Genomic DNA, 27,616 nt, shown 5'->3' with positions numbered 1-27,616 from the left:
CCTGAAACTCACAAAAAACAACACTCAACCTAATAAACAATCATGACCTCTGACCAGATCCTACTGCCTGGTGTCCTGACAGCTGGCGGGAGATGTGTACAATGTCGTGTGTGTATGTGTGTATCTATGTCCAGACTTTGGGGGGGTCTTAGGGGGGAACAGCTAAGTCTGTCTGGACCCTTCCCCCCTCCTTTTTTCTAATGCACCCGGCTCTCCCTTAACGCCAGGGGGTCCTAAAGCTGCTTTGGCCAATGTAACCCCAGCGTCTCTCTCTCTCTCTGTCTGTCTGTCTGGGTAAATCCAGACTTAAAAAATAAATAAATCAGGTTGCTCTGAGGATCTGACTGGGTGCAAGGTGAGGTCAGGGCAGCAGGTGGCTACGGAGAAAAGTAAAGGCCAAAAAAAAAAATACAAACAGAAAAACATACATTATATACCAGATCGTTCTGACTCTGATTTCTGATTAGCTGAGCCACAATCAAAGCAATAGTAAAATGACGATAAACGCAGACCTTTTTAATGTGCCACGATGCTAAGTTGCCTGGCAACAGTGTTACTTAATGGAAGAATGTATCCTGTATATGAACATACATTTTAAACATAATCCCAAAAATAAATGTAGCATCGGTATCTTGGTGTATGTCTGTCTGGGTAAATCCAGATTAAGAAAAACTCAGGTTGCTCTGAGGGTCTGACTGGGTGCAAGGTAAGGTCAGGGCAGCAGGTGGCTACGGAGAAAAGCAAAGGCCAAAAACACAAACGGAAAAACAGATAATATATGACAGATACTTAGTGAAAAAATGTGTCCTGTCTAAGAACATTTAGACAGAACGAAAGTGAGGGATTTTCTCTGACAGTCACACCCAGTCCAAGAGGCGGCTTTCTGTTCGCGTGAGTACTTCGCTTATTGTGCCTAATAATAATAATAATAATAAGCATGTCACACGTATGTAACAGTCATGTGTCCATTCTACTCTCTGTGGCGACCTAAACCTGAAACTTTCTGTAATCTTTCGGAGTATTAAAATCATGTAGTTATTGCAAGCCATCGCGAGATGTACATTTACGATATTTCGATAATTTCGATACATCGTGCAGTCCTAATTTGAACTATGACATTTGAATGAAATTTAGTGCTTTTGGTATATTATCACATGATGGTTGTTTGCCAGTGACAGACATAATTTTCTTTTTTCCTGTCATAGGAGGAAGTGAAGAATAAATGCGCGCCGTCCCGTCATCACGCAGGCAACAGACATCACGTCACTGAGTCTGGATCCCTTGTCTAGGTAGCAGCAGATATCAGACACAGCCATGGCAGACAAAACATGCATGCCGTAAACATACGCAAGATCACCTATATACAGCCTGTGAATGAGGCAAATGAAAGCCGTAAAAGGAAGTCAGACGCTATCTTATTGCAAAGCAGACAAAGAACTGGAAAACAAAGTAAAGTAAGCTGTGGTTGAGAGCTGCGCCGTACACGCCTTTTCCTCATGGTTGGCCTAGGAACTAGACATGTTCCTGCTTTACTGTTGAACAATGCCACTCTAAAACTTGAAAAAACTAGTCAAACAAGACACCTGTAATTGGTGCGACAACTGTTAAACATTCACAAGTAATGCCTCTTGTGGCTGTCTTCCTCAGTCGGGTGACTGGATCGGCTGGCAGTGGTCCAAGAAGAGCGTTTAACTGGTATGAATCAACAGAAGCAGGCGCGATTAAATTGATGACATCACTCAGAGAACGAGAAAACACTTCCTCCGTCGGCTCACCTGTCGAACACCTGCGGTGAGCCACCAGAGGCACAGACACACCCTACTACGCTGCAGTCTCACTCTTATCACTACAAACAAATCTCTCTCTCTGACAGTCAGACTCCTACCATGACAAGCCCTTACACGCTCATTTTGGAATACAGGCCTTTTTGTTCTTCCATCGGCTAGACGGCAGTAGTAGTATTGGCGCTGCTTAATACTTTTGTGGAAACCGTGAAACATTCATTTTTGGCTGAATTGTTTTGATGAATAGAAATTGCATTGATTAGAAATAGGGATCTTTTGTAAAATTATAAATGTCTTCACCGTCACTTTTGACCAATTTAATGCATCCTTTCTGAATAAAAGATATTAATAAAAAACTTTTTGTATTCATGTTGATTTCAAACACTTTAAATGTCATGTGGTGTAACACAAGTTAAAAGTAATATTTTCTTTACACCTTGAATACATAATTTTTTACAAACAATATTATTACATTTATAAATATCATCATGTTCATAACATTTTTTTTCACCACATGAACTACCCTTCCTTCTCATAAAAAATAATATATATATATATATATATATATATATTTTTTTTTTTTTTATTATAAAACCTTCTCATAAAAAAATAATATATATATATATATATATATATATATATATATATATATATATATATATATATATATATATATATATATATATATATATGAATGAAGAGTTCAGATGCAAAAGCCTTTAAGTGCCATCTCAAATTGTCTTCTAGAATGGTCATTTTTATCAAGCCCGTATATATAAGTTCAGTAATTTCACTTAAATTACAATTAATAGGTAATTTTCATTGGCATTTAAGTGAAATTACTGAACTTAAATATACGAGCTTGATAAAAAATGATCATTCTAGAAGATAATTTCAGATGGCACTACATATATATATACACAACAACTAATACTTTGAAAAGTACAAATAAACGAACAAATATATATATATTAAACAACAACTAATACTATAAAAAAAAAATTCTGAAAGCTCAAATAAACTAGCCTACACAAAAGAACTAAACTTAACTAAAATAAAAAAAAAATTACCTAAATAGTCATATTTAAAAAATAAATAAAAAAACACTAAGATGACATATCACATAACAAAATTATAAAAAAAAAAAATCACTAAATTAAAATTAAAACTGAAACTAAAAATAAAAACTAATTCAAAACACTAATAAAAACTATAATAGTATTTGAATAATATGAACTAGAATAACTGCTTCAAACAACAAAACACTCAAACGGGCCAAACACCAAATTACACACACAAATGATTTTTTTTAATGTATTTTTTATAAATTAATAGACAGGACAATAATATTGAGCGTCACATCCAGCTAATACTTGCTACCATCTGCCATTATTTTCGCAATGTAGAGAGCGATCAATAAACATAACATATTAACATAATACTGGATATGAGACAGTGTTGAGCTTCATTAAGGAAGGAAGGTCTTAATAAGGAAAGCTTCATCATCAGTGGGGAGGAAGCAAATTAATGATTATAAAGCATGCTGATGGTAATGAGCAGAAAGAGCAGCCTGAAACTTAATTTACTTTCCCCCTGCATCATACAGGCAATGTTCTAATTAAAAATGATGATCTGAGAATTAAAGGCATGCTCTGACATGAGGTTTCATGTAACGCTAAACTCTGTGCCTCCGTGTGAGCCGCAGTCAGTTCGGCTAGATATCGACAGGGTTCGAGACTGATGGTAAGAGTAGACAGAGGAAAGCCTCAGATCTGCTAGCCGGTCACATTCCAACACCTGGACACGGCTCACTTTCCCCCCCCATTCTTCCAAACGTTTATCTATCTGCTCAACAGAACCTGGACCTCACAGCTGATTGCATTACGGGAAGGAACACATCAACACTGGAGCAACCAAAAGTCAAAGCAATGAATCCTGATTGTTGTTTGTTTTATTTGATGCGTAATAATGTTAGTCATGACCGCAAATGCCAAATATTTCAACATACCAAGACTTACGCCAGTTCTCAACTTGGGAGTCAGGACTCTGGAGTTTTTATGTTGATGAAGCTGTGAAATATCACAATTTATAAACAACTGGGACAACAGAGAGAAGGTTAGAGATACGACCAATATGAATTTTTGATGGTTGATGTCATCAAAAATGCGAGTAAAGAAATGTATAATGTTACAAAAGATTTCTATTTCAAATAAATGCTGTTCTTCTGAATTTTATATTAATTAAAGAATCCTTGAATAAAGTGTCATGGATTTAACAAAAATATCAAACAAAACTGCTTTCCACCCTTATAATAATAATAATAATAATAATAATAACAATAATAATAAATGTTAGAGCACCAGATCAGCACATTAGAATAATTTCTGAAGGATCATGTGACACTAATGACTGGAGTTATGATGCTGAAAATTCAGCTTTGCCATCACAGTAAAAAAATACATTTTAAAATGTATTAAAATAGAAAACCATTTATTTTAAATTGTAATAATATTTCACAATATTACTGTTTTTACTGTATTAAAAACTGTATTAATAGAATTCATATCAATAATAAATATTCATAACTGCGTTATAATGGAAAAAAACTGTCCGGTTTAAATGTTTACATTTTTTAAACAGTGACCATTTAACTTGAACATTTATATCTATTTTCAAATATTTATTTACTTTTTTCAGTATTTATGCTTATTCTGAAGTTACTCTGTGATTTTTTCATTTAAAATGCCTTGGTGTCAAAAAGTAACTAAAACTTATGCATTGATAAAACTACTCTAATACCAGTTTTTCTAAAGAGTTTACCGAGGTGTAGCATGACTGCAAATCAATGTCTCAAGGCCTCTAGCTCGGCTCAATAAAACAATGCTTGGTTGGAAAGTAGAAGGTCAGTTAATCTCTTGTTGGACAGACACTATTTATAGTCCAATCCTACATCTGAATGACGCCAAGCAAAAACCCGTGTAGAGCCTCCAAAATCACGTCCGCTAGAATAAAGCCACTCTTAGCCTGCTATTTACACATCTGAGGCTGAGGTGCACATTCACATGCAAAGCATCACCTTTTCCCTTCCTTTGAGGGGCTCGAAGAGGGAGAGAAAGGGTCCCAGCAGGGGCAATAGCCCTAGATTCGGACCCATCCCAAAGCTCTTAGCTCCTCAATGAATGCTGAATGAGCTCAAAGCAGCATTTTGTGTTCAAGACGATGAAAGCCAGGAGAACTGCTGATCCTGCTTAGAGAACCAGTGGACGGTCAAGACATCTGAAGCTTCAGTTTGCGCGTTTACGAGACAGAATCATGATGACACCAGGATACTATGAAAGCAGACGAGCTCCACCGCAAAATAAAATTATGACATTGTGATTTATTGGCAGGCAGTAATGTAACAAGGAGCACCATTTTATCATACATTACAGTGGAGACGATGAGCCTCGGGCCTCCTTTACGAATAGAAAGCATGATAACAGCACAGGGAATGCAATGCATTAGGGCAGTAAAGGTAAAAGATCCAGACGCCAGTCCGTCAGTGACTCACGCTCAGGAGGGTTTAACTCTTGGGACCTTTCCCAAATGCATACAGACTATGAATGGCCTAACAACCGAATGAATAAATGTAGAGGCATGCAGCTTCCTTAGAATGCTGATCATCTGTAGCTTCTATAACTGCATAGACTATGCAACATGCCAAAAAAAAAATACAATAATTTCCTAACATAATAGACCTTATTCAGAGCAGCGCCATGACGGGTATGAAAGTGAGGCTGTGAAGGATAGACTTACTGTGTTTTACGCTGTATAAAGCTTCCTAATTGCTTATAATTTTCCACAGCTCATGAGTTTTTTGTCTACTGAAACTTCTTGGAAAGATATTTTGGCAGTGTTTTGTGAGCAGAACAATCCAAAATCAACATTAAGTAACAGTACAACCCCCCTGAAGAGATATAGGCCTATGTCTATCGCTCACATCCTCGCTTTCATTCCCGTTAACAATCAAAGATGCCGCTGATGTGAAAAAGGTCTGTGGTTATTGGGAGTGTCCCACTGACAACTATTATAAACCTGATTATGAAATATAATTTACATGAGGAGGAAAATCTTATCACATGTACATACATTAAATATATATACACACACACACATTAATGGGTGTGTATATTATATTAAACTTTAATGTTAGATGCGATTAATCGATTTGACATTGATTGTTTTTAATTTAACCATTACTTACACATAAAAACATCCAGACAATTTGCATATACAACATGCATGCGTATGTATCTTTGTTTCCAAAACTCAATACACCAATATTGTCACATAGCATCTGAAATATTGCTCAGTCTGGTGGTCATTATGATATGTTTCCATCAAAATGATTGGCTACTTGTCTGACACACAGTAACTTCATAAGGCATCAGTTATGCACATGCTCAGTTTTGTTATTCGGCTGGTGGTCACGCAGACAATTTCCTACCAACTATGCATCAGTCTACTGATTCATAAGTAAACACTTTAACTGGCTTAAATACAAACATCCTGTGCCAAAAATGAAAACCAAAAAAATAAAAAGGCATCAGGAGAGAGCAAGAGTCTTTTCAGAGAGAAGAGCTGGTTTAATACACAGCTGCATTAGGCCCACAAGCCCACCTTTTGCTTTTACGGTGTGAAATGTGAGCTCACACAAGCGCCTGCTCCTCCTGATTGATGACGCTGAATCTGATTACATGCCAGTAACCACAAACACACCGGGCTCCTTTTTACACACTGTCCCCTTTTCAATATCCACATAAACACACTCTCAGACACCCGGCGTTTGTCAGCCTTTCAATGGGGAGGACGCAGGCTTAATCTTGCTGATTTATATTTCATGTGGCAATGAGATGAGGAAGTAGCAAATGTCAAAGGGAAAAAGTCGAAACCAAAATAAGCTTAGCCGTGTCCTTTAAAGCACAACGGCACAATACAGCACCTCATCCTGACGAGGATTAGAGCCAATAGAGCTCACCGATATACGGAGCTCAAAAATAAAACAAGAAGAAAAAAAAAGTTGTTTTTCTCCCTCGGTCCTCCTTTGCGCTAATTCCCCACCTCTTTCCCTTCCTCCCTTTAAGTTCCCGCGGAATACTGCACGGACTCACGTCTGAGTGGCTGGCAGACTTCCAGACTTCAGTAATGCACTAATGAGTATTTGGAGACTCCCCTCAGCATTGCCGACGCCATTTGGGGCATGAAAAAGGACAAAAAGAAGAGGGGGAGAGGAGGGGGCAAAAAGGGAGAGAAGAAAACATTGGTTGGCCCTTTGGCCTGACAGATAGAAACTTCAGTGACTTACTGTCATGCAGTGTACTGACGCTTATTTACAACATTGACAGACACGCATGTTCAATGTTTGTTGTGTTACATTAGCAGCTCGACATATGCCACTGGTAAAACGCACTAAACAAACACACGCCACACAAAAGAACAAAGACGTGGTGATCGGCGCCAGCGCAGCAAACATAAACCGCAGACGGGGACGACGTAGACCATGACACACTCCACCGAGAGCTGAACCAAAACCTCATAAACACTTGAAAAACACAAAAGCAGTGAAGCGGTCCAATGCAATTAGGGCCCGGCTTATCAACAGAGCTGGAGAAAAGGAATAAACAAGGAATGAAGGAAAACAGAATGCATCACACAGCGCATGAGTCATGAGTTATATTTCTATCTCTCTTCAACGTTCACTTGTCAACATTCACACGCCTCACTTACTTGTCTTATTTAAGGCCCGGTTCTTTCTTTATTCCCACTTTTATTATCTCATTCTCCAGCTATTGAAAAAACAACCATTCTCAACCAAACCCATTTTCCCTTTGTTTACATTGTACGCCAAAACAGTGGTCAACCATGGTCATCCAAATGGAGCTTGAGGTAAGTAGTTTTAAGTTTCAGCGCCATGTTGCATTGATCAATATGCCATTTCATGTTGCATTTGTATTGGCTAGTAGACGTAGGTCGTAGCGGCAAACATACTGAGATGATCATGCTGAACTTCTGAAAACGGCCATTTTTGAACTCTCTCACTGTACGACGTAGCCACGACCACAGAAATCGCCATGATTGGTCATCTTTCATCAGGGAGAGCCAAAAATCGTACAATGTGTACAGGGCATTAGGTAAAAATTAAAGTAAACAACTTAACATAACTCTTGGAGTATATCATATTATGTCTAAAAGGTGCATTCAATAGTTGTTTAGCTAACGTTAGCGCTACTGTTCTGTGTGTACTTTAAGTACTGATACCACAATGGTGTTAGATGCTGCACTGCACACAGAGGCAACTTGGACATCATCACTACTCATGATTTTGTCCATCATCAGATTTTTACATTTTGTCTATGCCGTACCAGTATTAATTCTCATTTTTTGTTTTTGCCTGTCTTTCTGTCTTCTGGCCTCAGATCTTTCCTGTTTGTTCAGCTGTTAAAGGTAGGCCTACTGATTCTACTTTTGTCTCCGCTGGTAAAACATGAAAATAAGTGTGTTTAGCAATTAGCATGAGGATTCTCTCCATCATTTAGTGAAACACTGCAGGCCACATAGTTTATTTTAACATGGTGAAACACACTGAGGGGGCAACCCGCACCATATATAATTAAAACACTTTTTTCACAGAAAACTATTGTGAGTACAGTCTTGTGAGTGACAGCATACAGATGACTCTTCACCAGGGCCAGACTGGGACAAAATTTCAGGCCGGGAAATCTCACACCCATCCAGCCCATCCCATACGCCCACAACCAATTTTGGAACCACGGAGAACCATATTTTTTGTATGGCCATCACATAAAAAAAAGATTTAAAACCTTAGGCTGGGGCCGTGCGAAATAAATAAAGGTTCTCTCTTGAACTACACCTTTACTTTAAGAATTTTTCTTAATTTTGGTTTCTATAAGAAATTATATAAAACTGCAATGCTGGAATGAGCCAGCAACTGAGGAAGGTGGTCTGGAGAGGGGGAGGGGTGGACAGTCTTAAGCCCCTCAGACGCCGCTCTTTTCTGGATGAGGTTTTTGAGCAGTGAAGCTGTCAGCTCAGCGGGAACCGCTGACACATCAGCAGACTCACAGTAACACACTCCACCATTATAATGACCTAAAACAGCAGTGGATCCCTCTTTATGTGGATCAGACATGTGGGAAAAGCCTGTCCTGGCTCTCTGTGGACAATGGCAATCATTACGTCAGAATTTAGACAGATTTAAGAAATGAGAGTAAGACTATGTTCAGAGGAACACTCTGCAAGCTGAAGTACATTGGCTTTGGTGAGTAAACGGTGAGTTTCTCACTACTTGGCTGATTTTTTGGTAGGAACAGCAAAATAATATATGTTTGGAAATGAATTGTAAGATTGACCTTAGGCTGGGGCCGTGCGAAATAAATAAAGGTTCTCTCTTGAACTACACCTTTACTTTAAGAATTTTTCTTAATTTTGGTTTCTATAAGAAATTATATAAAACTGCAATGCTGGAATGAGCCAGCAACTGAGGAAGGTGGTCTGGAGAGGGGGAGGGGTGGACAGTCTTAAGCCCCTCAGACGCCGCTCTTTTCTGGATGAGGTTTTTGAGCAGTGAAGCTGTCAGCTCAGCGGGAACCGCTGACACATCAGCAGACTCACAGTAACACACTCCACCATTATAATGACCTAAAACAGCAGTGGATCCCTCTTTATGTGGATCAGACATGTGGGAAAAGCCTGTCCTGGCTCTCTGTGGACAATGGCAATCATTACGTCAGAATTTAGACAGATTTAAGAAATGAGAGTAAGACTATGTTCAGAGGAACACTCTGCAAGCTGAAGTACATTGGCTTTGGTGAGTAAACGGTGAGTTTCTCACTACTTGGCTGATTTTTTGGTAGGAACAGCAAAATAATATATGTTTGGAAATGAATTGTAAGATTGACCCAAACTGACACAAGAAAGTTTTGGGAGTTTTTTTATTTTTATTTTTTTTATCCAGAACTCCAGGTATCAACACACCCATGTAAAATATCCCTCACATTAAAGATGCAGTCACATTTTGGAAAAATATTTGGCAAGATTTAGTAGACAAAAAGTCCATTGTCTATTGGCAATAGTATGCAGCACCGCACACACATAAGTCACTTTCAAACCAAGCAGCTTTCTAACAAAACCAAGCAAATCCACGTGACCAACTGTTGCAAAATCTGCATAGGGAAATGTGACATAGGGAGGAGACCGGCTCATAGTGACACAAATGTGCAAAAATATCTACATTTTTTATATTATATTGCAGTATTTTAAGTAATCATTTTTCAAATTTGATTTACTGTAAAGTGACATTACTGACTCAGATCCTCTGTGTCACAACACACATCCAACTAATCAATAATGAAACTCATTGTTGATTATTTTCATTATCCACTTTCATTGATTTTATGGATTCGTTGTTGCGTCCCCAGTTCCTTCATCTGCATGATCTTGTATGTTTGGTCAAGAAGAGAAGATTGCGACCACTGGATGTCCATGACACTAGTCCAACTAATTTAGTTTGTGGCTTTTTGCCAGTGTCACCCAAATCTCACCAATTTATGCATAAAACACTGTAACAGATCTTAGATCAGCTGTGTGCAGTAATGTAACTTCCACACTTTCTAATCCTATTGCCTGAATAGTAGAGGGACTAAGACCGGAATAAACCACGCAGATCAGACCACTGCTCGGCCAGATGGCGTCTCCGTCTCCATCCATCACGCCCCTTTACGACGCCCAGATTAACAATCTCCAGACTTATTTACCTATCATCACAGAGGAGGAAGTCCAAGATTATCCGTACAAAGGATCAGGAGGTTTGTGAATGCGGTTGGGATAATTAAAACTCGCTGAATGTGCAGTAACCACAGGCCTTCGCTGTCACTATGGGAACCCGCAGCGAGAAGATCCTACTTCATAAAAAAAGGAAGCCACTGTCACTAAGCGACTGGCTCTTTTTTCAACAATTACAGAGACTGACAGTAATTAAAGACACTCCTGCACACCCTCAAGCTAATTAACAAGGTGAAGGACTTTGATACATGAGAACCGCCACATTCCTTACAAGCCACACGGCTGGTCGTGAAGATATACCTACAAGACCAGAGAGACGACAAACCAGGCAAGGCCCTGTAAAACAATACTGTCTCAAGACAATTACAACCCAAGAGCTCACCAATGTGTTGCAAGTGATACGCTGTATAGGTCTATGGCATGACGCTTATTTTCAATCTAATTCAAAATTCACAAAAAAAAATGCAATTCATACACCACTTCAATGAGCATGTTTTAAACTAATGAATTTAACTCTTTCCCCACCATTGAAGGAAATTTCCATAATTTGTGAAACCACGCTTCCCAGATATTGAAGGACATTTCCGGCTTTCGCTGTTATATGGTAGGGAGCGCTATTAGGAATCTTCTGAAAGAGTAAAGAATCTCCAGATCAAAACACAGGCGAAGAAGAAGCAGAAACAAGCGATAACTGCCTATAATGTTGACGAATGAAATGTCGACCCAGATCATCATTCTGAATCCCATCCAGATGTAGCCTAGTCTTTGACTAAAACATAATTTTCTCAGCTATTTGCTCAAAATGTTGTCATTTCACAAAACATTTTTTTAAATAATGATTAAGATGCATACACTCCATGTATTTTCAGCATAAGGAAACTATAGATTTAAAGGGATACTTCAGGATTTAGCATTAAGCTTTGTATTAGTAGAAAACCTGTAGTATTTTCGAATTACCATGCTTTCCCCCCTCATATCCCCCTCAGACAAGAGATTTATGCATTTTTTGTCTGGAAAAAAATCGTCATTTTGCGTCATCGGAGGATTTTCTGGCCAGAGGCTAAAGACTACAGCCAGTAGATGGCGTTGTTCCGCATGTTTTCAGCCCGCCCATAGGAGGTGGGATCTCTCACAGAATGTACACAGTATCAGCCGTCTTACTTTGGAAGCTAAGCTAGCAGACTCTTGTTCTGTGGAGAAAGCTGAATAGTAGGAGAAAGCTGAGTAAGTAGGGGTTACCATCCTCCTTTTCCCGGACTTGTCCGGCGGGCGAGATCGTTCAAAATGTCCGGGATTCGGCTTTTGCTTTCTGCGGTCGCCATTCATTGTTTACATGCACACCTTTTGTTTCAATCTAACTGAATTCATTCCGATTGGTGAATCTGAATGTAGTGTTTACATGAATGCTAAACAAGTGATCGGTTGATGTGCGTTTTACCATTGCTAAGAAAATTCCCGCACCTCCGTGAGAGATGCGAGACCCGGCGCGTCTCAGTAATGACGCCACCGGCCTCGCACCGTTCTACCGCGGTCGTCAGCCTCGTCCTGCTCGCCACAGTAAACATGATGAATGGCGACTGTAGAACGCAAAAGCCGAATCCCGGACATTTTGGGCGATCTGTAAATCCCTGACAAACTCATCACGTAGACTAGCTAGCCTTGTTGTTGTTTTCAACTGTACACTCTTACCGGTAGGCGTGGCCTCCTAAGGCAGCGAAGCAAGTGCATTCTGGGAGTTGTTGTCTTTCATCCACATAAGCCAAAAATACATTTTCTGGCTTTTCTCAGTCTAGAAAGCTCCAAATTCAAAAATTTCTTCACATTTCTTCTACTTAAATGACCTATTTTAAATACACATTCATCTTCCCAGAGGTGAAGTAACCCTTTAAGTAATAAACTCCGCTCCGCATCGTGCCTAACAACGCCCCTTAGCTGTTGTAAATCCACTGTAAAACACGGCTTCAAGGGGCTTATTGCTTTTATAAAACGGTTACTCCATAAAAATATTCATTTAAATATTTTATTCATAAAATAAACACCAGCAACAAAAAAATATACCGTTATATAACACATTTATTCCTCCGCCAAGCAATGTAGTTCCAAGGAGGTTGCTAAGCAACACATGCAGCAACAAAGAATCACAAACGGCAGTTGCACAGTAATACTAATGTAATGCGGTCACAGGTGTATGATGTTTGTTGAGTAATTTACAACGGCTTCGAACACGGCTCAACCAATCAGAATCAAGGACCGGAACTATCTGTTTTATAATTATAAATTACTATAATTACTGCTTTTACATGATACACAACATGACATTTTTATCATTAAATTAAAACTTGAAGTGGTATAAAAGTTCTCAAAACCATATGAAACCAACACAAATGCAAAGAGTACATTTCTAAAAAGACATGCATTTAAACTAGATAGTAAAATATTTTTTTTTTTTATCAGATACTCTTATATGTCATTGACCCACCTGCCACTTTTGATTTTGGACATCGGTCTAGACGAAGACATAACTTGTGGAAAGAGGACACGTACCATCAGGGCTACTCATGTCTACAAACTCCTAGTTTCAAAAGTAGTTGAACATCTGTGTCCAAACAGTATTAATCACAAGAAGGGCCTGACAGCGCCAACCTATTTTTGTCACGGGCAGAAGCTGAGGGCTGAACTTGTATCTCATTAAAACGTAAATACTACACAAATTATCTTGAATCCAGCTTGCTGGGATTCATAAATCGTTGATAGCTTTGGCTCGAGGTCAAGCCACTGACGGCAGAGCTAATGTTGATGTTGCACGTGTCAACAGTAATCTTCCACAGGGACGGAGCATGTTTGCTCACAAACCCAACAGGAACGTGAGAGAACTGCATTAAGTGTGTTCATAATTTAGCAGAAATGCACACAGCAGGGTCATTATTAATCGTTCAAAAAGTTATACAATATTTATCTCAAAATGAACCCACATAACACGCGGGTCACCTTAAAATACGAGCCTTTCATGCACCAACAAGTACATGGCAACAAGATCAGGGGTGTTTAACGGCTAGCAGGTTTGTCAGCTCCTTGCTTTTTCCACTGGCTTTTCTCGATCAGGTTTGCCGTGTGACTGTGGCGGAGGGCAGCTTGAAAAGCTTCGGAATTGAGCCTCTGACCACAGAGAGAGCTGTGCCAGGGTTTTGAAATACCCCTCCACAAATACACCTCCCATCCAGAGAGCTCTGGTGTGCACTTGCCTCTCACCACCCAGACATGTAGGCGCTGTTGGCAAGAGAATGGATCCTCCTCCCTCCGCTGGAGAGGCTACGAGACTCGCCAAGTTTTCCAATGCAATGCGGCTCAACTTGGTGAGGTAAAGTCTGCTTAAAGGGTTACTACTTCACTCAAAAATAAATACATTAATTACTCACCCTCATGTCGTTCCAAACCCGTAAGACTTTCGTTGATCTTCGTAACGCAAATGAAGATTTTTTGATGAAATCAAAGAGCTTTCTGTCCCTCCATTGACAGCTATGCAACTACCACTTTGACGCTTCGAAAAGGTCATAAAGAGATCGTAAAACTAGGCTAATCTATATGAATTTAGTGGTTTAGTCCAAATTTTCTGAAGAGACTCGATCACTTTATATGATGAACAGATTGAATTTAGGCATTTATTCATAGACATTCATCAACTCACACATCAGTTATAGTGAACAGAAGCTCAAGCATGTTTACTTGACATGTGAGAACCAGTGAGGTTCATTCTCGTGTTATGCTGCACGTTTGAGCTTCTGCAAGAACCAATGAGGTTTGTTCTCGTGCATCAAGCAGGTTCGGTTGAGCTTCTGTTTATGTTCGCTAATAAAAGTTTAAATGTGAATAAAAGCTTAAAGCATACATCATTGAAGTGGACAAAAACTTACCTTACTGCCGTACCATGAGTGCAGCAGGCGTAATGATACGACGCAGCGCCTGAAAATAGTCCCCAGCTCGGTAACTTCCAACGCTCCCTGTGCAAGCCGGTTGTCACGTTGGTTATGTTGACGGAAGGTAGCCTATTTTCAGGCGCTGCGTCATATCATTACGCCTGCTGCACTCATGGTACGGAAGTAAAGTTTCTTGATTATTACGCAGGAATGAGAGTATAGTTCCTAGCCATATGAGCCTAGAAAATCGCAACTTTACATTTTCCGTCGGTCTTAGTGCATGATGTAACTACAGAAGAGTCCAGTTTTAAATAGGAAAAATATCGAAACTCTTTGGTCATTTTTTTAGAGAAATGTTAATGGTCTTGTCCACTTCAATGATGTATGCTAAGCTATGCTAAAAGTGGTACTGCCAGAACCGGAGATCGGCTGAATGGATTCAAAAACGGTAAAACTCAACTGTTTAACTCTGGGGGAGTTGTAAAATGAGCCTATTTCCAAAAAAAGTGGAGTATCCCTTTAAATTAAATCTGTTCATCATATAAAGCGATCGAGTCTCATTAGTAAATTTCGACTAAACCGCTTAATTCATATGGATTCGTTTAAGATCTTTATGAACTTTTCGAAGCGTCAAAGTAGTAGTTGCGTAGACTGTCAATGGAGGGACAGAAATTTCTCAGATTTCAACAAAAAGATCTTCATTTGTGTTCCGAAGATGAACGAAAGTCTTGCAGGTTTGGAACAACATGAGGCTGAGTAATTAATGACAGAATTTTCATTTTTGGGTGAACTAACCCTTTAATGCCCATCTTCGTCCAACCTGGATGTATTTACACATTAAAGTCACCATGAAATAAAAATGCAAATTTTTTCATGCAATATTGCAGTATTTATTATAAACAATTTATCGTGCACAACTTTTTTTTTGAGCCCTTGTAATCTTTAATCAAATTAACTTCACCTCCCTCTTGCAGTGACATCTTTTCTCTTCTCTGATGACGCGTTTACTGGCGCGAGGGCGGGACAACCTGTCACTCAGATGACATCACAATGATCTGACGATCCAATCAATTCCTGATTGTCAAAATCAAGTCCTGCCCTATATTTCTTGTATTCACTCAGAAATCACAATAAGGAAGAAAAGACTATCGAAACTTTCGTTTCATGTCGACTTCAACTTTACCACAAGATCTGGAGAGGAATTGTGAAAAATATTTAACCAAAAGGAGAAATAATCAAGATTCTTTTTTTTAGCCTCTGCTCGATTTGAGCAAAACAAATAGACAAAGCCTCACATAATAAAAGCAGTTACTTAGAAACATTATGCCATTTTGTACAACCCAGACCATTTTAATGCAATTTTGTGCAGGTCGCAGATCATTCTTCGACGTAACAAATCAATTTATCAAAGCTGCATCTGCTATTTCATGACAGCGTAAACTGCTGCATGTTTCTGAAAGCAGGCTCAACGGTGCTCATAGACAGCTGGAGTAAAGAGGAACAGAGCGATGGACTGAATGTGGCAGATAGCCAGAGGAGAGCCACTGCATTTTAATGTGAGCTAGACTGAGGGTGTGTGCTTGTGTTGGTGCTCAAAGTGGGAAAAAAAATAGGTGCTGGTACTTCCTTTGATATTAGCACTGCCAAATTTAACCCATTAGATTGGCTAAATATTTACTAGAGGTACATTTAATCAAAATGGTTTTACTCTATCGGTGTCACTTTTTAAAGGCAATTAGAAGAGCAGAAGCACAGTGAACATCAGTGTTTAATCATAAGTACTAATAATCTTAATTTATATTTAATCTATATATCTATACTTAATCAATATATATGATTTATATTTATCATAAATTAAATTCGGATCAAAGGTAATCATTTGCTCGTCTGGTGAAATTTAATATCACCTATTATATGGGAAACACTGTTGATTGCACTAATGTTATTGGCACCCGAAAACCTTCGCTATCCATCCTCCAAACCGCTTATACAGTAAAACAGTGATAATGTGAAATTGTATTCATTTAAAATAACAGTTTTCTATTTTAATATATTTTTAAAATGTAATTTATTCCTGTGGTGGCAAGCTGAAAGTTCAGCAGCCGTAATATATTTGCTAGGGAGAGCGACAACATTTCATGGTGAGGTTAATGTCAGCACGATTTGGGCTTGAGGTTTGGGCCCAAAATGGTTTTATCCACAGGTTCCACGGTGGCCCGATCTGAATTAGCCCTAGTCAGATTATATATGAGATTCATTTGAACCTCATGGAAAAACTATTTAGTGTCCAAAATGCCTACGTTGGCCCTACCATGAAATGTTGGATGGGAGATGGGCCGCTGATTATGAGGACTAGTTGCTCATCGTTTCATAGAATCTTTTAATTAAACAAATAGTTGCGGCTGTTAGCTGCAAAGGAGATATCTCTGCTGATTCATTCGCCCCATATTAAATCATTTACCCTGACAATGGTCTATCTACAACATGTACTAGAATAACAACAGTCAACACATTGCAAGACTAAACAGTCTTTGTGTAGTGAGAGCAACAGGGCAGACTATCTCGTTGAGCATGGATAGTTGCAAAAACAATTACGGTTACTGTGAAAAGCATGGTGCAGAATTTCCAGAACCATATACAGATGAGCACTGGCTCACAAACCTGATGTATCATATTTAATAATCACGTTAACATGTTTTTTTTATAAATAAATAAATGAGTGTGGGGGGGGGGGGGCAAGTAAACCTTCAGTTGCTTCAGTCCAGTAAGTGTTCATCTTGAAAAGTTAATGACAATATAAATGTTATTCTTACATGTACTTTATAAAAATCAGTGATGATTTCACTGCAAAAAGGCACGTATACCACAACCTGAAAGAGGAAGTTTTTAGAATGATACTAAAAGGCCTTTTCCTTGCTAAAACAAGTATAAACAATAGTATGTCCAAATTCACAGAGCTCATAAAAGAGTAGGCAAAAGGTACCTGTATGACCTACTACTTCCGGTGGGATTCTGAAGTGTGCATACGATGGGCACTTTACTATCCCATGAGGCCGCGGGAGAGGATTTGTGAATCGCAGTGAAGCGACACAACTGACGCTGGTAGGTCACATGATAATGACAACATGGCAGATGTAGTACATCCAGATTATATTCATACTACACCCATTCATACTATATAGAATGCAATTTTTTAGCGGTCATGAAGTAATTATTTATTTATATATTTTTCAAACAATTACACATTTGGTCAAAATCTCATCAAGTTATAAAAGATGAAGTGCTTCACACAGGCTATTTAAGACAGTATTAGCTATGACTTGACAACAAATGGTAAAGCCCTATTCGCACGGGATAAGTATTACCTGGTGACCTCTAGTCATTTTTAATAATTGCGGTTGTCAGTGATCATCATAATCCCGTGCGAATCGGCCATGTCTGTAATTTGTAAAGTAAAAATTCCCCCGCAAATGACCTACCATATTTCGCCGAACACCGAGGTCCTGTGATAATATTAGTCCCGTGCGAATCGGCATCTCTGTGATTTGGCGGGGTCGTTTATAATTTTTTCAAGGTTTTTGTTTCCTGTGCGCTTTTTTATCCATCTTTCGCAAAGAATGGAGGCTGCGTTGGAGTGTTTTGATAGTGTTTTGGGTGCTGGGTCATATCGCTATACACCATACAACTAAGCTGAATACCATGATTAGATGGAGACGAATGACATGTATAGCAGCATGTGGTAAGGAACAATCTTCTGTTTATGATACATCATACAGCTAGACCTATAATAACGACAAGACATTTCCAAGCAATAGCCTACTGACATCATATCTGGGAGATAAGTCAGTAAATTCAAGTAAAATCACAGGCTTCGCTTATCCCGTGCGAATGCGCCACACAAAATTCAGATGTGGGTGGGTAGTTTCCAAATCGCACGAGGTCCCCAGATAATACTAATCCCGTACGAATAGGGCTTAAGACACTCTTCTCCGCTCCTCCAATACATAAAACATTAGCCTTATATATGTATAAGCAGAGACGGTCCAAAACGTCTACAGCACTTCATTCACAATATAGCCGGGGTGGAGTTATGCTGAAAGTTTGAGGAGCCTATGGAGTTATGAGGTTTAATCACAAACTCTTTTTAATACTTTTCATTGGTTAAATATTTGCAAAGCCCACCGACAGAGAGACGTAAAGGGTGACAAATAGTAATGATTTATGAAAAAAAAGATGAAATATGCAGATATGAGGTTTCTGCCCAACAGTGATATTTTAATTTGTATTAATTTATAAAGTAATTGTCTTACAGAGTTTAAGCAATAGAGTAAAATAATAACAATAATTTTAAAAATATATAATTTGTCCTCATAGTGATTGGGCCCCACTGGACCTGTGAGCATAGGCCACAGTTGTAAACAGATTTTACAACACAGTTTTGATGACGTTGACAATTCAAATGCTGTGAAATTTGCACATTAAATACAATACAGTAAGAATTATAGTGTTAAAGGGATAGTTCACCCAAAAATGAAAATTCTGTCATCATTTACTCTCCCTCAAGTTGTTCCAAACCTGTATGATTTCCTTTCTTCTGCTAAACACAAAAGAAGATATTTTAAAGAAGGTTGGTAATTAAACAGTTGCTGGTCCCCATTGACTTCCATAGTATTTTTTTTTCCTACTATGGAAGTCAATGGGGTCCATCAGTCGTTTGGTTACCGACTTTCTTCAAAATATCTTCTTTTGTGTTCAGCAGAAGAAAGAAAGTCATACTTTGGGTGAACTATTCCTTTAAGCCACCACAGTGTGCACCATCCACCTCAGAAGGACGGTAAACGACGCAACAAACCCATAAACCGGAGTCGTAATTTTACGAAGGGAGTAAGCGAGGAAAATAATGACAACAAAATAAGCGGCTCTCAGAAACCTGAGGGACGTGAGCGATTAGAGACGCATAAAAAGAACAAGATCGAAACGAGATCTAGAAACTGGTGTTTTGCCCCCCGAAGCAACGTGAAGAACTGCAAAGGGGCCACATTACATTCCTCAAGTGAAATGATTTTACAATTAGTGTGTGAACTGCGTTTGGAACTTGGAAGGGGGGAGAGTCTATCAGAGGAGGGGGCTCAGATTCAATCAGTTAGGCTGCAGACGGAGGGCACTATGTGAATGTGTTGGGGGGGGGGGTTGGCGTCACCGCAAGGGAATGTCTCTCTCTCTCTCTCTCTCTCTCTCTCTCTCTCTCTCTCTCTCTTTCCTCCCCAGCCGCCTGCCCCTGGAGCCAACGAGAGATACATTGTTTAGTCTAAATCCTGCTAGTGCAGGGCTACACACTCCAGACCCCCAACCACACACACGCCAAAACACACAAACAAGAGGAAATGCGCACCGAAAAACAACAGTGAACTTCAAGAACAGAAAATCTGTGCATTTGCTGCTTTATTTTGAAGTGTCACGCTACAGACAGCTATATACGTGATACACACAGCAAAAAACGCAGACGCCACGCTGACATGACATGCAATACCATATATCGTGCTGAGCAATGACACACAACCAATGCACACATGCATTTGGCACACCCATCCTGAACTGCTATCAGAGTACAAATCAAAAACGTGGAAATGCTTGACAGAGTGAGACAGCCAACTCCTACTTCCCGCCCTCCCCCACAGACAGACGGGCAAATTCCTTAAAGGCCGACAGCTCAGAGACGCAGACGCTAACACATAACACACAGGGCAACAAACACACCGCTACGGCGGGACTACGGTGTGTCTCAAAGAAAACATCAGGAAATATCACAGAGCGTCACGTCTGTGCTAATTTGCACTCGTTTTAAGTTCCGCAGAGATAATCATCTTTGCTCATAAAATGCTCAAATTAGAGCGATGGAAAACCTCAAAGGAAATTATATTAAGACCAGACGTTTGAAATCATATATTTGGGTAATTACAGAATGGGATCCAACGTAACACTTCCCTGTGTGTAATTTTAAGTTAACCCCTTTGGCGTGATGAAAAGGAAGAAACGTGAAAACCAGAGTTTTAAGTAAGAACAGCAGCACATATGTAAAGCATACTCTGGTAAAGTGGTATTGGATGGTATACTATGGTAAAACTATCAAAATAGAGATGGAGCAGGGAGCTCCCATTATATTTTGTAGAAAATTAAGTGTTGCACTTTAAGCCTGGCCTATAATAATATACGTATAGTATTGCATGGAGGAAAATACTAATATTTTTATTTTACTTAATTTATTTGAATGTACTGTAGGATAGAAAATGAAAAGTTTAGCTAAAGCTTTTAAACTGTAGTATGTTAAAAGCTAACTTAATATTAAATTTTTTTAACAAATATTTCCATTTTTCACAACAGTTGGTTTAAAGGCACAATATGTAACTTTTGCTTTGAAAATAGCAAAAATCACTATATCTATGTTATATATTTTTTTTTGTTGTGTACTTACATTATCCCGACTGTTTCCAACAACTTTCAAACCAGGAGAAATTTGTAATTTAATTTGAGAAACGTCCCGTTTCTTTATTTCCGTTTTGTTGCCGCCAATGCCGTCATATCCGCGTTGTCCCTGGTTTCCGCTCGTGCTGCCATGGCAACCAGAGCTATGAACCAGAGCCGTCTGATAGTAACCAAAGCAACTGACGCGGAAAACTTTGTAGTTCGCAATGTCTATTTGCACGCTGTTGTTGTTTCGTTCAAACATTATGGACCATGGCAAGCAGACTTTGGATAAAAAAGGAGAACTAAAACGAGAATCAATATCAGCGCAGTGTTTTCGAGATGCCGAGAGCTCCCATAGACAGTATATAAATGAGAGCTCCACGTCCGAGACTTCGACCGCTCCTACATGTACTTTATTAAACAGGTGAGCACATTTACATAAAACTAATCAATGTTTTATAGTTCAACAATGATAAAATGTCAGAATATGATCTGTATGTTATTCTAATGTTGATCTAGCTTACTGCTAGTCTCATACAGACAAACTAACACATACATTTAAACACATTGAAATGCAGTTTAGTGTGCTAGTGTAATGCTAGACCAAGTGAAACATCGCTGCGTTACCTCACAAGTTTAATTTGTCTAATAAACTGATATGTGAGTTGTAATTCTGCGTGTTGTTTGGTAGAATGAAATGTCCATATTCCTTTTATATCCGCGGGACTTGCGTCGCATGTGGAGCTGATAGCTGTCTCTTAGCAATCCCGAACTGCTTCATATCACAGTCATGATAAAAACATCGATGTATTCAGTCATCCATAAACATTATTAGATCGGTCGGCTTGACGTTGACGACAAGATCCATAATTCTTAGCAAATGTTGCGTCATCAATCTAAGCCTTTGTTATTGTAAATAGGTTAGCGACCCCTAGTGGCGAAAAATGCCATACTGTACGTTTAGAACAAACAGTAATCAGCAGGCTTTTAAAAGTTTGGGGTTAGTATGATTTTTTTTTTTTATTCAGCAAAGAATTAAGGATGCATTAAACTGATCAAAAGTGACTGTAAAGACATTTTATGCTACAAAAGATTTCAATTTCAAATAAATGTTTTTTGGAGATAATAATAATAATAGGAAACGTTTTTTGAGCAGCAAATCAGCATGATTTCTGACGCATCATGTGACACTCCTGGAGTAATGATGCTGAAAATTCAGCTTTTCTGTCACAGGAATAAATTAGATTTTAAAAAACATTCAAATAGAAAACAGTTATTTTAACTTGTAATGATATTTCATATTACTGTTTTTACTGTATTTTTGATCTGATAAATGGAGCCTTTGTGTGACCACAGACTTTGTTTTAAAACACATTAAACAGTACTGTATATAAAAAATAGTACTGGTACCAATGGTACCAACTACCAACTATCATAAACACAGTATCATGACTGCAAACATTGTTTGTTATGTGTTATTGTGTTCAAAGTCATGTTAGATAAAAGCATGTAATGTAAAAATGTACATTTAAAATTTTTTATGTAAATGGTACCGTGTCAAAAAAAAACCATAATAGTTTTATACGTAATATAATTTCTTTTTATATATATAAAAAAAGTCACTAGGCAAAGCCTGAGAAATTCTGCCAATGTGTGTGAAATAAGCTGCTAGTTTGTCAGCAAGTTCAGATACTGTGTCCAAGATAAGACATGGGTCAAGACACAGGCTTAATTGTGTTTCTAACATGGTGCACAGTCCATTATCCAGAAATTGATGCACAGTCTCCACAGAACGTCCTTGATCAAGAACACAATGTCTCTCTTCATGGCCCAGCTAGAATCTCATACCACGGCCTGTCATCTCTGAAAAGCGCCAATACCGTGTATGAACTATCGCCAGAGCCTTAATGGTCATGTTACACATGTGTGTGTATATGAGTAATGAGTGCTGATGGGCTTAGCAGAGTGGCAAAAGATCCATAGCTTCATGCTCTCACAGCGGTCACAGACGGGGTAATGACTCTCGCGCACCGTACAGCCTCCCCTTCATCTTAATCTTTTCCATGCTCGACAAAACGTCCTGTCGCTGGTTCCTGAAAGGCCCAACCCCAACTGCGGCACATTGCAGTACTAAACTCCCTCAAGTGAAACTAACTACCCATCCAGATCTAAATCACTATGGCAGCTCCTAACGGCTTTAAAATGAGCTTGTGACGAGTCCACGAACCGGTTTACCAGCATGGTTGGACAAGACCACACTTTTAATTACCATGTCATCTCCATTGTGTGGTCTTACCTCTGTAGTCACAACCGCAAAGCTGAAATCACATTCCTCGCGGGACCTGTGGGTTTGAAGGACAGGTGATGGTGGAATATTATGTGACCTAGTACGATCACTTTAACTAAGGAGAATTAGTATGGCGATAACACTCAGCTGAAAGGAATCTGACAAGAAGCTTTTGTTGGAGATTGACTTTATTTGAAATGTGAATGAGCCATTTCTATTGGTGTGCCAACCATAGGGTTCAACCATAGATGAAATTTAAAATCATAGCTTAAGTTATGACTCATAATAACTATAAAAGCAGTCTCTCTAGCTCTTCCATTTCTCAAAATCAATACTGAGTTATTTTCATGACTGGAAATTATCTGGATTAATATAATATAAAGGAGATATTTTTGTGGATGCACTTGCTGCATTCAAAGACAAAAACAAACAGAGCATTAACAACAAAGTAGCCTAGTATGATAATACCAACATATTGGACATGTTCCACCATGATAGGAGGACCAATTATTCTTTAAAGTACCATGTACAAACCATATTTGAGTATGGTAAACATACAGTAATGTGGGTCATGGTATTACTGTACCATGTGACACATCACTGTACCATGGTATCATTACAGAACTGTAAGGTAAAAGTGACACAATCAAATAAAAAGTGTGGTGATTTGTAACTGATTTTTGTTGTTGTTGATGCATATGCTTGCTGTATACAAATCCTGCATATTCCCAATGTGAATATTAGAGAATCTAAGGATCTTACTTTCCGTTCGACTTTAAGCTGCACTCATTAATGTTTTGGATATATTTTGCTGGCTCTTATTCATCCCAGTGGTCTTGGACTTCATACTGACAAATCAACATTGACAAGCTTTTCTGTTTCTTATCAAAAAAGAAAACAACTTTTGTTGTATTCCTTTCCATTCTACAGTTCAAAAGTTTGGGTTCAGTAAGACTTTTGTGCTTTTGAAAGAATTCACTTCTGCTCACCAAGGCTGCATTTATCTGATCAAAAATACAGTAAAAACATTAATATTGTTGTGAAATATTATTACAAATTAAAATAACTTAAATAAAAGTAATTTATTCATGTGATGGCAAAGCTGAATTTTCAGCATTACTCCAGTTTTCAGTGTCACATGATCCTTCAGAAAACATTCTGATATGCTGATTTGCTGCTCAATAAATATGTATTATTTTTATCAATGTTGAAAACAGTTGTTCTGCTTAACATTTTTGTGGAAACCATAATATATATTTTTCAGGATTATCTGATAAACAACAATTATTTATTTCAAATATAAATGAAAAGGTAAAACTATTTACAAATTGGTATTTTTATTTTTCACAGAACTCTTTAAATTGCATGACACTGTAGGTCATGTGATCTCAACATGGCAGCCTCCATGAGTGTAAGACATTTTAAACATATTTGTCAAAAGTTCTAATTTCTTTAGGAGTAAATGAGTGCACCTTTGAGGAATAGAGCACAACTGACATACTGTCGTAATCCCCTTCTCCTTCCATCCTCTCCATAATCTACTGTACAAGTGGAGACAGAGACCGTTATCTCACCGAGGTCAAGGCTGAACCCAAAATACATTTCCAACTAGCATGCAGTTAGCTCACATAAACAATAACTACCCTACAAAACTCTGTAAGTCTAGTAATTGACGCTTAATTAGGGAACAGACTTGAATGAATTATTGTGTACAGCATAGGGAAATATATCCGTTCATCACATTCCTGTAATGCTCTAGCGACTTTAAGGGTCTCAAAACAATCAATGGTACAATAATCACATGCTTCTGATCTGATGACCAACCGCACATAACATCAGGGTAAACAGCCTCAAATGGCCGACAAACAGCACGGTCGATCTGATCCATATGAAAGCACGAGACAAGAAACAGACATCAAAACACACTTTCTGATAATGATCCCCAGTCTGTGTGACTTATACACACACACAGCCTTATTTTAACTTGATCCAGCACTACACTATTGCCAACATTTTCACACACAAAAAATTGCAACAGTTTAGTTTTTGTAATTCTGTATTTCGAGTCCTAAAACAGACATATAGCCTATGAGCAAGCCATCATCTGATTATGAAACCAACAATCCAGGCAGAAACGTTTCTAATTTCTCTCCAAATATTCCCAAAAGCGTCTGCCTGTGTAACTGACCAATGCAGAGTCAAAACACTTCAGTTTAAACAGACTAAAACATTATTAAAGTTCATTATACTGACATCAAACTACCAAACACAGGATTCACCATAATATGTGACCACTGACTAATGACTGAAAACTTGAGTCTTGATTCATATACCAGGAAACTTTGTCAAAACATTTGCCGCATTCAAAAGACAAAAAACATTCAAAATACAGACAAAACAAGAGCACTAAAAAAGTACCATGGCAATACCAAGATTTTAGGACATGCCCCATAATAAAAAAAAATATATGTTTAAATACCACACTGTAAAAAGAATATGATCAATAAGTTATGACAACTTACATATTACTTATTTGCAGCTCATTAAAATAAGTTAATAACTGAATACATTATTTACTCAGTTTAATGTAATTTAAGTTGAAATGACTTAAACATTCAAGTTGATTGTACTTGGAATTTTAAGGCAACCTTTTTTTTTAAGATAATAATTAAGAAACATGAACCATAATATTACCATCTGACACCATCACTGTGCTATTGTACCAACAGGCTTCCAATGTTTTCAGGAAATGCATCAATGCACAAACTAAATCATCACAAATCCATCAAAACAATTTAAGTTACAACTAATATGCAAATCCAATACTATATATAACCAATGAACTTCTGCATATTCCCAATATTCAGGAATATTCTCTCTAGGTCTAATCTTTGTAGCACTAAAATCACCTGCTTGTGTAACTGTCAAAGTAAATCCACTTTATTTTAACTAGACTAACACAGAAGACGCCCTTCAAGTTCAAGCTATTGAAACAAGATGCACCTCAATACATCACTCAGTAATAGTGAACCAGCAAAGCAATATGAAGCACGACAGTCCAGACAGTTCACATTTGTACAGTAAACCGATTCTAATGAACAACACGCACATAACGTGACATGGACTCTGTACTATGGATACACATAATATTAGTTAAATAGTTGAAATGTAGATCTGAAGCATATTTACCAGCCACAGCACCGAGCAGAAGCATTGAGCACAGCCCCAGTGACAGTACTGATGTTCGGTTTAGGATCCGCACTCTCATCCTGGTGATAGTCCTGGTGCTTCTGGATGGGTTCAGCTCCAAAAAAAAAAAAAAAAGTTCCAGTAGATTTCCTTTTTTTCCCCCTCTTCTCTATCGAACGAAGTTCAAGCTCATGTGCTCGGAGGGAATAGTCCGAAATGAGACGTGCAGATATAGGTTTGGAGGCAATGCATGATTTTAGATGCCTTTGGGTTTCTGTGTGCTTTGATAAATAGATTATAAACACATTTTCTCCATGCTGGTTCGGAGTTTGAGCGATTACACTTCATGCAATCCTCGCATGTCTTCAGCCTTTTTAAGAGAGGGCTTAAAATTGCTGTGATCACGTCTCGGTTGTTATCAGCGTTTACAAACAAGATTTAGTTTCGATCTATTTGGTTCTGGTCCAGACGCTCGAGCAGTATATCAATATGGGTCAGGTTTCTTCGTGTCAGCCCGTTTCAGTCGATGTTTAGCTTCACGAGCTGGCGACATGCCCGACATTTCCCGGCTTTATCCAATTTTATTCCTGCATAATGTTTCTGAAATGAAGGAAATCTAGGGCAGAACGCGTCAAACCCATCGGTTGGTTCAAGCGGCTGAACAGGAGCGACATTGAGTCCGATCCAAAGCGACAGAGGCCTTTGATAAACAGCGCAGTGACTCTCAGTCGATGATGGTCGGTAAACTGATCGCGGGTCAGGGTCTGCTCGGGTAAATTAACGCATTTCTCCCGGTGTGGATGATTATCGCCTCGCGGATCGTGTTGAGCTCCCGCGGCCGCTCTCGGTAACTTCAGCTCCGCCTAGAGCAGACAGATGAAGGGTAGCCAAGTCCTACTCCTCCACCCCCACCTCTCTCTCCCTCTCTCTCTCTCTCTCTCCCTCCCTCTCTCTCTCTCTCAATCCAATTCAAAATTGTGTCGCTTTCTTTCTCTCCTTTCACCCTTACAAATTTACCATGGTTACATTAGTTTCCGCCAAAACACCACGCTTACTACTGCATTTTATACGCAAAGGTCACTTGTAATTATTTTGAAGTTGGACTGCTTGTATTTTGATTGCGCCTTTCGGTTGAT

The 27,616-nt window shown here is 38.6% G+C and overlaps 1 protein-coding gene across 2 annotated transcripts in view; it reads right to left on the bottom strand.

The window, feature by feature from the left end:
* The window catches only part of bmpr2b (bone morphogenetic protein receptor, type II b (serine/threonine kinase)), an 80,702-nt gene extending 53,225 nt beyond the window's left edge, over nucleotides 1-27,477 (bottom strand). For both annotated transcript variants that reach the window (XM_081368478.1, XM_081368479.1), the window contains exon 1: nucleotides 26,481-27,477. In XM_081368478.1, coding sequence (XP_081224604.1) covers nucleotides 26,481-26,559 — 79 coding nt within the window. In that variant the 5' untranslated portion in view covers nucleotides 26,560-27,477. The remainder of the gene's footprint in view (nucleotides 1-26,480) is intronic.
* Nucleotides 27,478-27,616: the final 139 nt, after the last annotated feature.

Source organism: Scardinius erythrophthalmus, assembly GCF_964197995.2.
Source record: "Scardinius erythrophthalmus genome assembly, chromosome: 6".
Lineage (NCBI taxonomy): Eukaryota > Metazoa > Chordata > Actinopteri > Cypriniformes > Leuciscidae > Scardinius > Scardinius erythrophthalmus.
The sequence above is the reverse complement of the archived record's forward strand: the minus strand, read 5'-3'. Positions and strand labels throughout refer to the sequence as shown.